This window comes from Balaenoptera ricei, chromosome 7 (genome assembly GCF_028023285.1).
Source record: "Balaenoptera ricei isolate mBalRic1 chromosome 7, mBalRic1.hap2, whole genome shotgun sequence".
In the NCBI taxonomy this organism is placed as follows: Eukaryota; Metazoa; Chordata; class Mammalia; order Artiodactyla; family Balaenopteridae; genus Balaenoptera; species Balaenoptera ricei.
Genome location: NC_082645.1, coordinates 759,664 through 774,388, shown reverse-complemented (window position 1 = coordinate 774,388; position 14,725 = coordinate 759,664). Strand labels below are relative to the sequence as shown.

The 14,725-nt window shown below is 35.4% G+C and overlaps 1 protein-coding gene across 16 annotated transcripts in view; it reads left to right on the top strand.

The window, feature by feature from the left end:
• The window catches only part of R3HDM1 (R3H domain containing 1), a 191,586-nt gene that overhangs the window by 114,098 nt on the left and 62,763 nt on the right, over positions 1-14,725 (top strand). For 10 of the 16 annotated variants that reach the window (XM_059927575.1, XM_059927580.1, XM_059927576.1 and 7 more), the window contains 7 exons: positions 3,328-3,436; positions 3,526-3,621; positions 5,928-5,965; positions 6,049-6,099; positions 6,213-6,439; positions 10,007-10,261; positions 13,004-13,155. In XM_059927575.1, the coding sequence (XP_059783558.1) occupies positions 3,328-3,436; positions 3,526-3,621; positions 5,928-5,965; positions 6,049-6,099; positions 6,213-6,439; positions 10,007-10,261; positions 13,004-13,155 (928 nt within the window). The remainder of the gene's footprint in view (positions 1-3,327; positions 3,437-3,525; positions 3,622-5,927; positions 5,966-6,048; positions 6,100-6,212; positions 6,440-10,006; positions 10,262-13,003; positions 13,156-14,725) is intronic. The other 6 variants (XM_059927587.1, XM_059927584.1, XM_059927582.1 and 3 more) reach the window with 4 other exon arrangements.

Sequence of the window (14,725 nt, the reverse complement as noted above, 5' to 3'; positions counted from 1 at the left end):
TGGGAGCAAAAGGCCCAATGCAGAGGCACCTAAAATTATAATATGTTCACAGTACCTCTTTTGCCTATCTGTGAAGCTAATGCAGTTGAGTTCAGCTAACATCATACTTTGCGGTGGTTTCCTATCAAAAGAATTTTCTATATTAATTTCATGTGTGGTGGCAGTGGATCTGTGATAATGAGCAGCAGACAGCTTCAGATGCCATAAAGCTTTTCAGTTCATTGTTTTTCTTCCTTCCTTGAAGCTAGACTTCTCAGGGTTCTGTCTATTATGAACCCTTCAGTTTGCATGGTTTATAAATAAATGAATAAGTAAATTCATTTATTTCCTTTTTGTTATAATGGCCTTTACCTTTGTAGCTGTCATATTGTTTGCTTGACTAAGTTGGTTTTCTTCCATTTCAAATAGTATTTTGTCAACTAAATAGACATATTGGTGGAAGCTAGTATTTTTAAATGATTGTTACTACAACTAAAATTAAGTTAATGAAGACGTATGTCTTTGAAAAGGATCCCATATTTTCGGGGGGATTAAATTTTACCTGCAAATGGGAATCTGATTTAATTTTCCTATGTCTGTCTTTCAGTCTTTTGAAAATATCCTCATCTTTTAGCTTTTTCCTAGTTACTTATATCATGGCTTAAGTGGGATAGTAACCATAAGATATGAGCTGGACTTAAGGTGAACAGAACTCTACTTCATTTAACCAGTACCTTTCAACATTACTCAGAGCTGCTGGATGCCCAAGCATGTGTACATTAGCAGGCATTTTGACTAACATTTCGACTGGTGACTCTCTAAGGTTTTCAGTACAGTGTAACCTCAGTTATTTGAATGCTGCAAGTGATGTCAAGGTTCTCTTTATCCAGATATTGAGAAGTTTAGCTAAACGCAGATGTTTATGATGTACTTAAAGAAGAATGGATCAATAGCGTAATTATTACTAGACATTTCAGATCATTGAAGTTACACTGTATTCTTATTTTATTTCTTCTGGAATATGAAGAAGGATGTAAATCAGAAAACCTTAGAGATCTGCTCCACAATGAATAAAAACAAACTTGCCTTTTCCTCATAGGCAGATTACCCGCTCCAGCCTTGAACCAGTGGTGTTGTGGAAGTCAACAACCCGGTGTCCACTGGGGTGTCTCATTGGAGCGGGAAGTTGGCGATTGCAGGGCAGTAAATTCAGGCATCTATAAAAGACAGAGGTAAGACAGTCTTAAGGTTAGCTGAAATGCCTGCTAATGCTGTTTGGTGTGGGGATCCAGCTGCTCTTAGAAAAGTTGCCAGGCTCTTGGTTAAATCTTATAGTTCATATTGGTATAACCATCTCTTTTTTCACCCAAGTACAAATTCCTTGAATAAGAAAATGTGATTTTGAACAGCTACAGAAATAGTTGATATAAGTAAATGGGGCAATCATGGACAAATAAATAACAACATACTGCCATTGTCAGAACTAAATAGATAATCCTTCAAATTCCTAAAGAAAGCAATCTTTTTCTTATCAGTTTGGTCATGAAATCTTCTTACTCTTTTTATTTTTCTCTTTAGTTCTCTGTATCGCTTTATGTGGAGATGTGCTCTGTTTCACTTATCTAAGTATATTTTAGAATAGAGATCTCTTCAGCTTACTTAGATAATTCTCATTTTAAAATCTTTTGCATCGGGCTTCCCTGGTGACGCGGTGGTTAAGAATCCACCTGCCAATGCAGGGGACACGGGTTCGAGGCCTGGTCCGGGAAGATCCCACATACTGCGGAGCAACTAAGTCCGTGCGCCACAACTAGTGAACCTGCGCTCTAGAGCCCGCGAGCCGCAACTACTGAAGCCCGTGCGCCTAGAGCCCGTGCTCCGCAACAAGAGAAGCCACCGCACCACAACTAAGAGTAGGCCCCATTTGCCGCAACCAGAGAAAGCCCACACGCAGCAACGAAGACCCAATGCAGCCAAAAATAAATAAACAAAATAAATAAATTTATTTTAAAAAAAATCTTTTTCATCATTTGACAGGAGGTAGATACAGTACTTTATTAAAAATTCACTAGGGTAAAACACATATTCAGAAGTGTTACTTGATTACTACATATAATGAAATATCTGGTCAAGTTTGCTGAAAATGTCATTACTCAGGTTTATTTGGTTTAGAAATTTATTTAGGGCATTCATAATATGTGACTACATAATATATATTTAAAGTATATGTAAAAAAATTGCTTAGGGGTTCAATTAGCCTTTATTTCCTCTAAATATATTTTTTATATATCACATATTTCAGTTTTATAGTATTACGTCTCAAGAGTGTTGAATGGATTAATTTGTTGAAGCTGAGAATACATTTCAGAAAGTGAAGTTTTATATAATTGTAATTTTCCAAGGGCAACAACCTTATGTCTGTCTTCTGGATCTCAGCAGAACTTGCAACATTTCCATAGAGGAAAGACCGGCCAATCAGCCATAAAATATGTTGTTAAGAGTTCATAATCATTACTTTAGGTCGTAACATTAACCTTCAAAAAAGAACTTCTCTTTTTAACCTATTTCTATTAATAAAAAACAAAGATGTACCCTGCTGTAATTATGAATTCTTGGTAACTTGGTTGCATTTTGAAGTAGTCTCTTAAGCTTTATTAAATTCAGCCACAAAATATTTGATTAACACCAAACCAGGTACTATAGAAGTGTAACATAAAATACTGTGCTATACTTTTTTCTTTGTCCAGAATTATTTCTTAGATTTAGAGGAGGCAGTGCAAAGACGATATACAGGCTTTGAGTCTTACATACCAGGGCTCCAAGTATGGCTCAGTCATGTACTTGCCCTTTGACCTTGGACCCTTGCTTTAGCCATTTGAACCTCAGTTTTCTCAGTAATATTTATATAATAACAAACTTCTACTGAGTGTTTACTGTTTTAAGTTCTGGTCATCTATTAATTCATTTCATCTTCACAACAGCCTTATGAAGTAGGTACACTGTAATTCCTATTTACAAATGAGGAAACTAGGGGAAATAAAGGTTAATAATTAACTTGTGTAAGTCCTAAAGCAACTAAGTGTTAAAGCTGAGTATTTGAACCTTAGCAGTCAAATTCCAGAGCCCACAATGTATTTCATACAGCCTTTCAGTCATGACATGGGGTAGTTAATATTTTCTCATAAGATTGTTTAGAGGAGTAATTGAGATAACAAAGTATCTATTAATGGTACTAGTGAGTGGTAACTTATATTTATCACCTTCCAAAAAATGTTACATTTAACTTTTCTGTAAATATTTTGTATTATCTTTTTTGTTCCCTTGGTTTTTGCTTTTTTTTTTTTTTAGACCTGATCAGAAATTTAATGAACATATTAAGGATGATAAAGGTGAAGACTTTCAGAAACGATATATCCTCAAGAGAGATAACTCTAGCTTTGACAAAGATGATAACCAGGTAACCTGGCATGATTAGAGCATTTTTATGGGTGCTGGACTTATACCAGCAGACCATTTTCCCAAGATTAATTGTTCTCTTTTCTTCAGATGAGAATACGTTTGAAAGATGACAGAAGAAGCAAATCTATAGAAGAAAGAGAAGAAGAGTACCAGAGAGCTAGAGACCGAATATTTTCCCAAGATGTATGTTCTAACTTATATTTAGGTCTTCATGTGTAAATATATGCTAATTGCATTATAGGGGTTCACTCCTCCCTCAATCTATTGATCACATATACTTCTAACTGCGTTTGTTACATATAAAGTGACCCCTTTAGAAATATTGCAGTCTGTCTTGTTCATGTTAATGATTTAGTAGTTTATAAAATACTGCTTTGCACCAGTTGTATAAACTTTTCAAAAGTTGAAAGCAGATCGACTAAGGAGTAGTATATTAGACTGAGTATATAGTTTATGTAATATTTTTTTCTTCCAGACTTCTCACAGAGTTGAGATTTTTAGAACATTGGTCACTGTCTACAAAATCATGTACTCTAAATCCTACTTGTTAGTGGACTTTTCTTGATAAATAACTTGTTTCTTCTTTTAAAATACAGCTAATTGATTTTTCAGATTAATACTTGTTTTCCACTTTATAAGTGATTATATGGAAGAGATCTTTGTTGTTGTTGTTGTTGTTTTTTGGCTGCTCCATGTGGCGTGTGGGATCTTAGTTCCCTGACCCAGGATCCAACCCACACCCCCTGCTTTGGGAGCTTAGAGTCTTAACCATTGGACCACCAGGGAAGTCCTGGAAGAGATCTTTTAAGTGGCTGATTATTTTATGCATATATTCAAGGGAGAATCAGTTTGGTTTTACCAATATCTGTTAAGCACCTGCTCTGTGCAGTACTGGGTACTAGTCAAGGGTATAAGAATATATGTAATTTGTGTTAATACCGCCAGAGATAGACGTTAGCTCTGTGTAAAAAAAAAAAAAAAAGTAAATGACATTAAAATCTAGACTGTCAGTTAAAAGTTTATAATATTCAACAGATCTTATTGATCATGTATAGTAGGTGCTGTGCTGGGCACTGGAGAACATATCCATGGACATTTACAATAATTTATCTCCCAAACAACCCTATATATGGTAGATACTGTCACTGTTTTTATTTTATAGGTAAGTAAACTGAGGCTCCAGGAAACTAAGTAAAATAGACAAGGATCATCCAGCTAGAAAATGACAGAGTTGGGATTTCAGCCCATGTCTTCTGAACTCAGAGCCTAACCTAGATCTATTTCTCTCTCTAGTTTGTAAGATGGATGAGGTCTTTACCCATGATGAGTATTCAGATAATGACAATATGGTGTGTGATTTGTATAGAAACGTGAAGGTAAAATAGGGAACACAGCAGAGAAGCACCACAAACCAGAATTGAGGAGTGAGAGGGAGAGTTAGCTTCCAAGAGAAGAACTGAAGGAGTGAAGTATTCCGTGTCCAGGGTCAACATCTGCAGGGAGCCAGAGATAAAGGAGAACTTTGACACATGAGGAATTGAGAGATTCAGAGTACCTGGATTGTAGCCTAGGTGACAAGAATTGAGGGACGTTTCAATTGGAGAAATAAGCAGGAAGCAGGTGACTTGCTCCTGAAAGCTAGTTAAGGAGGTTGGGGCTTTTAGCTAGAGCAGGGGTCAGCAAACTTTTTCTATAATGGGACAGATAATGAGTATTTTAGGCTTTTCAAGCTATATAGTCTTTATTGCAACAACTCAAATCTGCCATTTTAATATGAAAGCATCCATAGACAATACACGAATGAATGGACATGGCTGTGTTCCAATGAATCTGTATTTACAAAAGCAGGTAGCTGACTGTATAGTTTGCAGACCCCTGTGCTAGAACGAAGGGGGCTATTAAGGAGGGAACAGGCGTGATCAGATTGATATTTTAGAGAGATAGCTATGGCTTCTGCTGTTTAAATTGGATGAAAAGAGCAAAACTGGTAGCTGGAAAACTAGAAGACTGTTGTAATAATACAAGATGCAAAACAGATGGTTGCCTGAGTTAGGTTAATAGCACTGGAGGATTTTGGCTGTAAGCTACATTGAGGCGTAGCTGCTTGTTCACTGCTACAGCTACTGCCAAAGCACAGGTGATCAAAATATTTGTTGAGTGAAGGAGGTGGAATCTACAGACAGGTGTATACTTCGAATATGTAATAGTGAAAATCGGTTCACTTGTTAGATATTTGAATTTCAAGTTACTTTGTACAACAAAAATGAATGGCTTCAAAAATGTATATCTGTTAAAAATAAGCATAGTATCGCCAAGCCAAAATAATTTTTTATTGTCATTTATTTTTGTAACTTATCACCATGTTTGATTTGAGGGGTGAGGGTAACTACTTTTTTAAAATTATTACATGATTTTTGTTGTCATCATTAGTTTCCAGATGGCATTATCTGACAAATGCTCAACTTTTTATATCTGTTCTTTCTTTCTAGTCCCTGTGTTCCCAAGAGAATTATATTATTGACAAAAGGTGAGGGGCTTTTTAACATTTGTTTTGCTAAGTGTCTCACTGATGCTAATAAAAATAAAAATGTTTTATGAAAATGCCAACAGAATCCAAGACGAGGATGCTAGTAGCACCCAGCAGAGGCGCCAGATATTTAGGTATTGGAAACATGTTTTCGTGCAGTACACAGTATTGAATATTTAAAGCATTTTTTTAATAATTTTCCTTTTTGTCTCTATTAGCTTTTCAAAGTTTTATTTCTAAATTACAGAGTTAATAAAGATTCTTCAGGGAGATCAACAAATAGCCATCAAAGCAGCACTGAGAACGAGTTGAAGTACTCTGAACCACGACCCTGGAGCAGCACAGATTCAGACAGCTCTCTCCGAAACTTCAAGCCTGCTGTAACCAAAGCCAGCAGCTTCAGTGGAATTTCAGTTCTGACAAGAGGTGATAGTTCTGGAAGCAGCAAAAGCATAGGCAGGCTTTCAAAAACAGGTATACATATCTGTCTAGAACTGTGCAGTCAAAACATTAGTTTCCCTAATGTTGTCTTAGCTCTCTTTATTCATCATGTGGCTTCTGTAATTATCCTAAAATATAGGATTCCTACCAGCAGTACATTGAGCACCTCCAAAGTACTTAAGAGGTAACATGTTTATTGACATTAGGATTTATTCTCTGTGTGAGAGAGATTTACAGAAGGCACCTTTCCTTACCTAGGATTAGTCAACATTGATTGCATTTTCAGCTAATACTATCATTAGCTGAAATTCAGCTAATACTATCATATTATTGAGTACATTTCATGATAAAGTTCATTTGCCATTCCAAAAAAAGTGTAAAATTGCTGAGAAGTTTTCGAGGAATTTAAAAACTAAAGAAATATAATACAATGTAATTATTATGGATAAGTAGAAATTTCAATAGCGTTCTCATTCTACTAGCTTCTTTGCTTTTAGATTACATAACTTTTAGGCTCCTAGCATTTTTCTCTTTTCACTTTCACTGGCTTTGATACTAAAGTTCACATCTCTTTTAGGATCCTCACGGATCTTTATTTGTATCCCAAAATAAGCATGAAAATCAGCAGAAATGGCTCTCTCTCTTTATCCTTTTAGGTAAAGCCTAGATATATGGTTTTACACAGATAACAATTGAAGGAAGAGGTGTAAATTTGAAGGTGACAGAGTAAATTTTTCTCATCTCTGACTATAATTCAGTACTTTAAATTCTTAAGGTTTGTGAATTGCACTTGTCATCTTTTTAACTTATAATGTGGATATTTAAAATGTCTTAGTGTATATGATAGACTCTTGCTAAAGATAGGTAAATTTTATGAATATAAGAAATATGCATATGTACCAAATATGCATTTATTTGATAAACAGTCACTTAGTCATCGTGTCATCATAACAGGAAAAAAAAAACTACTCGTGTCGTGAGAAAGTCATTTAGACACACAGCCAAATTAAAAAACTTTTTTTTTTTTTTTTTTTGTATTTATATTTCTTTGCTGCATCGAGTCTTAGTTATGGCACGTGGGATCGTTCGTTGCGGAGCACAGGCTCCAGAGTGCGCAGGCTCAGTAGTTGCAGCACACGGGCCCAGTTGTCCAGCGACATGTGGGATCTTAGTTCCCTGACTAGGGATCAAACCAGTGACCCTGCATTGCAAGACATATTCTCAACCACTAGACCACCAGGGAAGTCCCTAAAACATTTTTAGAACATGTACTATTTATAATCCATATTATCTTCAGAGATGAAAATAAATATTTAATTCTTTTATTAGGAAAAAATTTTTTTTCATATAGTTCTTGGAGATAGTCATTTTTGGCACAACTTAAAATAGAAGTTATCCTTCTGAGGCAATCTCTATAGTGTATCATATCTGTTTACGTCATTCATTAAAATTAATTCTCCGTCCCAGAGTCAATTCTGTTATTCAAAACCTAATTAACTATTTACATCATCAAAATCTTTTCCTTTATTTCATTGTCTCATTGTCTACCTTAAGCCATTATACTGAAAGTCAGTGACTTCTTCAGTCTCTGTATAATAGAAAATTAAGTAGATTGGAGGCGTGAAAGCAGTTAAAAATAAATTATCAAATTAGCTTATTAAGTACAGTGAGAAATAAATTTTAAGCTGATGCTAATATAAGTACTTGGAATATTTTTATTCTACCTTTGTCCCTTGCTCTGATAAAAAATTGAAAGTTGACTTTACGTTACAGGAAGATGCTATGATTATGAGCTGAAAATGAAAGTCTGCAGTGAAACCTGACAGTTGTTTCTCTTGATAGAGAATTATCATTTTTGTTATTTCCTACACTACTCTTAATCTTTCTGTGTTCTTATAGATAAGGGGTTTCTGATATAAGAGGTTTTGGGCATTTGGCTGTGCTAAGTTCTTTGTCCTGGGGGAAAAATTATAATCTGTATATTCCTAGGTGTTAATCTAAAAGGTAAAAATGTACATAATTTTGTCCTTTGGGGAATGTGGGTAATGCGTTTTTTTGTGGCTGTCTGTGGCTGGTGTTATTGGGTTGGCCAAATAGTGCCTTCGGTTTTTAAGTAAAAATAAAAGACACATTTTTCATTTTCACCAAGAACGCTATTGAACAACATATTCACCGTTTTGTTCCATTGCCTTCTGTCATTTTTCAGGCAACTTCATAATTCCATCTTCCCAAAACTTTTTATCTTTCTGAGCAAAGAACTGTTCCAGGTGCCTTTTACAGTCTTCCAGAGAATTGAAATTTTTTTCCATTAGGAGAATTTTGTAAAGACCGAAATAAGTGGAAATCCAAAGGTGCAATGTCTGGTGAATACGGCAGATGAATCAGAACTTCCCAGCCAAGTTGTAACAGTTTTTGCCTGGTCATCAAAGAAACATGCCATCTTGCGTTACCTTGATGGAAGATTATGTGTTTTCTGTTGACTAATTCCAGACGCTTTTCGTCGAGTGCTGCTTTCAGTTGGTCTAACTGGGAGCAATACTTCTTGGAGTGAATCGTTTGGTTTTCCGGAAGGAGCTCATAATAGAGGACCCCCTTCCAATCGCACCATTTACACAACATCACCTTCTTTGGATGAAGAGCGGCCTTTGGTGTGATTGGTGGTTCATTTCGCTTGCCCCGTGATCTCTTCCATTCCACATTACCTTACAGTATCCACTTTTCATCGCCCGTCACAATGTGTTTTAAAAACGGAACGATTTCATTACGTTTCAGTAGAGAATTTCATGTAGAAATACAGTTGAGAAGGTTTTTTTCGCTTAACTTAACGTGGAACCCAAACATCAAAGCGATTCACATAACCAAGCTGGTGCAAATGATTTTCAGTGCTTGATTTGGATATTTTGTGTATGTCACCTATCTCCCGTGTAGTATAACGTTGATTGTTCTCAGTTAACGTCTCAGTTTGATCGCTGTCAACTTCAACTAGTCTACTCGACTGTGGAGCATCGTCCAGCAGGAAATATCCAGCACGAAACTTCGCAAACCACTTTTGACATGTTTGATCAGTCTCAGCACCTTCTCCATACACGGCACAGATCTCTTTTTGCGTTTCAGTTGCGTTTTTACCTTTCTTGAAATAATAAAGCATAATATGCCGAAAATGTTGTTATTTCCTTCCATCTTCAATATTAAAATGGCTATACAAAAATTCACCAATTTTGGTGAGTCTTTTTTTTAACTGCAGCTGTCACATACAGTCTAACAAACTTGTTTCGAATGAAGTTAAAGACAACTAAGTGCTACTAGAGCCATCTTACGGAAAAAACCGAACGAATCTTTTGGCCAACCCAGTATTATAGACTTGCTTTAGTTGCATGCTTTGGCTATGACTTCTCTGACAACGTATGTGATCAGTTTTGCTGTATTAGACTTGTTCTTGGTGGGGAGGGGAAGCAAAATTGTACAGTAAGTCAAAAATAGTTCATGCTTTTATGTGGTAACTGCATGTTATGCAATGTGAATTTTATTGTTACATATTTAAAACCTGCGTTTTTATATGAGGTTTAAAAAATTCCCTCTTTTTCATTACTCCTCCCCTAGGTTCTGAGTCTTCTGGTAGTGTAGGGTCATCTACGGGCTCTCTCTCTCACATCCAGCAGCCTCTTCCAGGTACAGCTCTCAGCCAGTCTTCTCATGGCGCACCTGTCGTCTATCCAACTGTCAGCACTCATAGTTCTCTTTCCTTTGATGGTGGCCTAAGTGGGCAAGTCGCATCTCCTAGCACTAGCTTCTTTTTGCTTCCCTTGGAAGCGACAGGCATACCACCTGGCAGTATTCTGATCAACCCACAAACAGGTTGGTATCCAGAAAAAGGTTTATTTCAGTTGAGATATCAGGAGTTATCTGAAAACTAAAGAATATGTGTTAAGTGTATTATCTGTATATGCATTGTCAGCTTTTTATTTTTCATGTGTGATTAGCATTTTCCCTAGAACTTTAATAAAAAACACTTTATGCTAGAGAATGTTAAAAGACATTTATATCAGAAAGTATTTTTCTCCTTGTCACATCCATGACATCATCTTTTAGGCCAAATAATTAAGAAACAATTCATTTCCTAGAAATGGGACAACCACCTTTGAAAGAACTTTATTTGATAGAACAGTTTTATCGTGGGGAAAATAGTATGCATTTCATGAAGAAGGAGGACGTTAGCAGCAGCTCTGACTTCTTATGTAATGTGGTGGAAAGAACCCATGAGTAATTGCTCTTCTGAATACTGTAACTGTTTTCTACTTAGGAAAAGCTAAAGAACATCTTATTAGTAGTGAAAGAAAATAGATAGTCGTTATGAATTAATATTGACAACACATTCTTTGCAATTAGATAGTACTTTGTATTTATTGAGTGTTTATCATGTGTCATGTACTGTGTTATGTGCTTTAAATACATTATTTATAGCGACCCTGTTAGGTAGGTGAAATCTACATTTACAGATAAGGAAACTGAACTTCAGAGAGATTAAGAAACTGCAGTCATAATACATTTCATTATGTATATTGGCAAAAATGACTTATATTGAGAAAATAAAATTTTTTTTTAAATGACAAGTTTTGGTTTCTAATCAAAATAACATAGCCCAGTCATATGGTAAGATAATGAAAATAACCTTAAGTCATTCAATAACCTTCCTTAAAGACTCTCAGATTCAGCTGATGTGGTCACATCAGCATGGTAGTAGTTGGGCAAGGTAGATACAGGCGAGAGTGTCAGAGTCTCTGAGTGTTGTGAAACTTGCCTTTTGTTTGTTGTAGAAAAAACCATGGCTCGGAACTTGTTACCTTCAGATTTCATTTGCATCTCTTTTTTAAGATAAAGTATTCAAACTTTTGTTTCTGTTGTAAGAATGGAATTAGTGTAAATAACTGACTCTTCAGAAACTCAGTTTTTGCTTTATAACAGTTATCTTCTGATCCTTCAAGTCTATTATATTACTAAACTTCCTGTTTTCCTGGGGCAGAATATAAGATGATTTAATATTTTACTATTTTCTATTATTTTTCATTCAGAATGTTCGTTAACATGGTTTTGGTAACGTGGAAGCTTCATTTGAGTAGGAGATGATGAGAAACTAAGCAACCTGAAATTAAATTGTATACTTAATTTTAAATTAGCCCAAAAGTGATCTCTTTGTTTTTGAGAACAGCATTACAACACATCCAGCTTTTTTCAGACAATCCTTAAGTTACTTTTAAACATGCTTTCACTCAAGTCTTCTCTACCATTTTTTTTCCCAAAATTATTTATAACAATCAACAAATACCCAGCATGGCTTGCTTTTAGTTGTCTATAACCATCACATAAATTATCAGGAAATTAACTGATGAAAATAATTTGACTTTGGAGAACTTTTCCCACTTGATAGCAATGGAACAGTGTATTCTGCTTTCCCAAATATTATTTTATTATATGTCACAAGTTTATTTTAAAAAAAGAGAGGATGTTTTGAAGACAGTTTAAGACACATAGGTATTCTTCCCATCCTAAAAGGGTATGTAGTCAATGATCTCTTTATTTCACATAGTCCTTTCATTTTTCTTTCTTTCTTTTTTAATAATCCAGTGTGTTTTTTTAAATCATTCAGTGTATAGTAAGGAAAAATACTACTCTTTGAATCTGTTTATGTGTACATTGAAAAAAAAAGTCTGGAAGAAGGTATCCAAATTGTTGATGATAAGATTATGGGGAATTTATTTACTTTTTGATCTGTATTTGTTGGTTATTTTCCCACAGTAAGAATATTACTTTGTATAATAAGAAAAAGTTGTTTAGAATGTATGTGTAGAGAGTTACTTAAAGTATTCCTCCCGTAATTGGTAACCAATAAGAGTAAGCCTCAAAATCAGTACTAAAGTTCTCTCTCGTTTTATTTCTTACCTATGAGTAAAGCTCATTGGAAGTGAAAGGAAATTTTTTTAGAAAATTATTTAGAATTTTTAAATTATTTTCTACTTTTAGCAAGTTAGAAGTTATAAACTAAGGACACTGCCATCAACTCCACAATTTGAAATCTGAAGTTATCAACCATTTTAATTTTCATCAGCTTTTAATCTTACTAGTTAAATATATACAATGTGACCTGTAAATTAGATATTTCTTACCATCTAACAGGCTAATTAATAAATTTCCAATATCCCAAAGTCAAGTATTTTTTTTTTTTCCCCTTGAAACTGAAATGTTACACAATCCTATAACTCAATCCTTTGAGCAAGATGTGTTTCAGAATTGAGTTTCTTGGAAAATACTGTGTGGTATGAAACAACTCAAGTGGATTCTGGCGTGGCACCCCCATAGTAAAACACTGCAGCAAAAATTTTGAATATTTACCCTAAGTGGGAAATATAAAGACTATTATAGGGCTCGTGTAAGGTCAGGCTTTGCTTTCCAAGGTAAGAAAAGCTTTTGGTTTCCAGAAGCTTGACGCTTTTGGAATTGTGAATCAGGACTGCAGACATGTGCTGTAAGTTGTCTATAGAGCGACCTATATTCGGTCTCCATCGTAAATGATTTTTTGTTCTTCCCTTTTAAAATTTTCAGGTCAGCCCTTCCTAAACCCAGATGGGAGTCCAGTTGTGTGTAGCCCTCCTGTGACTCAACAGCCAGTTAGAGCCCAAGTGCCTGGACCTCCACAGCCACCTCTGCCAGCACTGCCACCTCAACAGCAAGCAGCCCATCACATCTTCTCACAGGTGCACATGTCCACGATTACACAATGCTAAGTTCACCTGCCTTTGCATATGTAGGACTAAAGTCACTAATTATAATCGAGAGAGCCCAAGTAAGTGTCTCTTAGAACTTTAGTATTCTCCACCAGTGATGTCCTACTCACCGCTCGTAGGAAGAGAGGTTAACTTCAAGGGCTTTTCTGCTAATGAAAACAGAATATATATTGGAAGGAAGGGAAATTTTTATCTCATGAGCCTGTATGGTGAGTATTTTATACCTTGCATTTTACAACAGCAAGCAAGGGACCAGAGGAATAAAAAGCAAAGCTAAGATAGTTCATTACCCCAGTGAGCAAAGTGAGTTGTTCTAAGATTCAACAGATCAAGCACTTAGAAGAAACTGAGTTGACTCGCCTCGCTACAAGGTACTCTCCACCCCACCTACTCTATGAAAGATAAAGACAGAAACATTGATTTAGAATTCTCAGAAGTACTCTTAATAATATCTTGAATTTGTATAAATGTTTAGAGTTTACACGTACATTTTCACATTCAGGCTTTTCCCCTGTAGATGTGTTACTCATTCTTGCTGAACTTGATTATACTAGTGTAAACTCTTACTTTCATTCTATCTTTTAAAGGTTGTGTAGCATATCAAAGGCAGTTTGTACAGTTATTTGCACCTCTTTTTCCCTGGAAGATGATCTAAATATTCCACTGGTGAGAACATGCAGAGTAATGTTTTGTGAAAGAAGTATAGTGATAAACTTGAACTGGAGAAATTTCATTAGTTTTATTCACAAGTTATATTTGTATTGCAGGGTTGAAAAATGTATGAGCAGTTTGATAAAGTTATCAAATATTTTTAAACTAATGAAAATAATTATTGCTCTGGCAATTAAGACTCGTAATACTGGGCAAGGCAATTTCTCTGCAGTAGGACTTCAAGGTGTTTGATGCACTTCCAAGACCATACAAATGAATTCATATATGTAGAGGAAACTGTCTAAAACTATTTCCAAAGACTCCCATACCTACTTCCCAACCCCGTTTGATTACATACACTCAGGTACATATTAAACTACATAAAACTCCCTCCCTGGCCTTCTCTGCCTTGGTTTCATTCAACTTGGTCTTGAAGTGTTTCCCTTTCATTTGCTATTGTGTGGTCATCTTTGCAGTGCTGTGAATTTCACCGGGAGCTTTATAGGGCTGATTTTCATTTGATTTAATTCAATGGAAATAATGTTAATCTGGCACCTTCAAAAAATCCTATGGGTTTATCTGTGGTTATATGTTTCAGATTATTATCTCTTAGAAATAGCTTTGCCTGATTTAGTTTTAAAAGACAGTCCTAAGTGAAGATGTAGGCAGCTTAGTTTAGAAATGATGTCTTTATAGACTATAACTTGAAATATTGGGGTATGCCTCAAACTCCATGGCTGTTTTTCCAGGCATTGCTTCAGGTGTTTCTGGTAATTCTTCGTCAAATACAAGATTAGAGAATTGATGAACAAATGATACTCAGTAACGATCTCTTGCACACTGAGATAATCCATCCATGAAATTTCAAATAACCAAACACAGTAGTGCT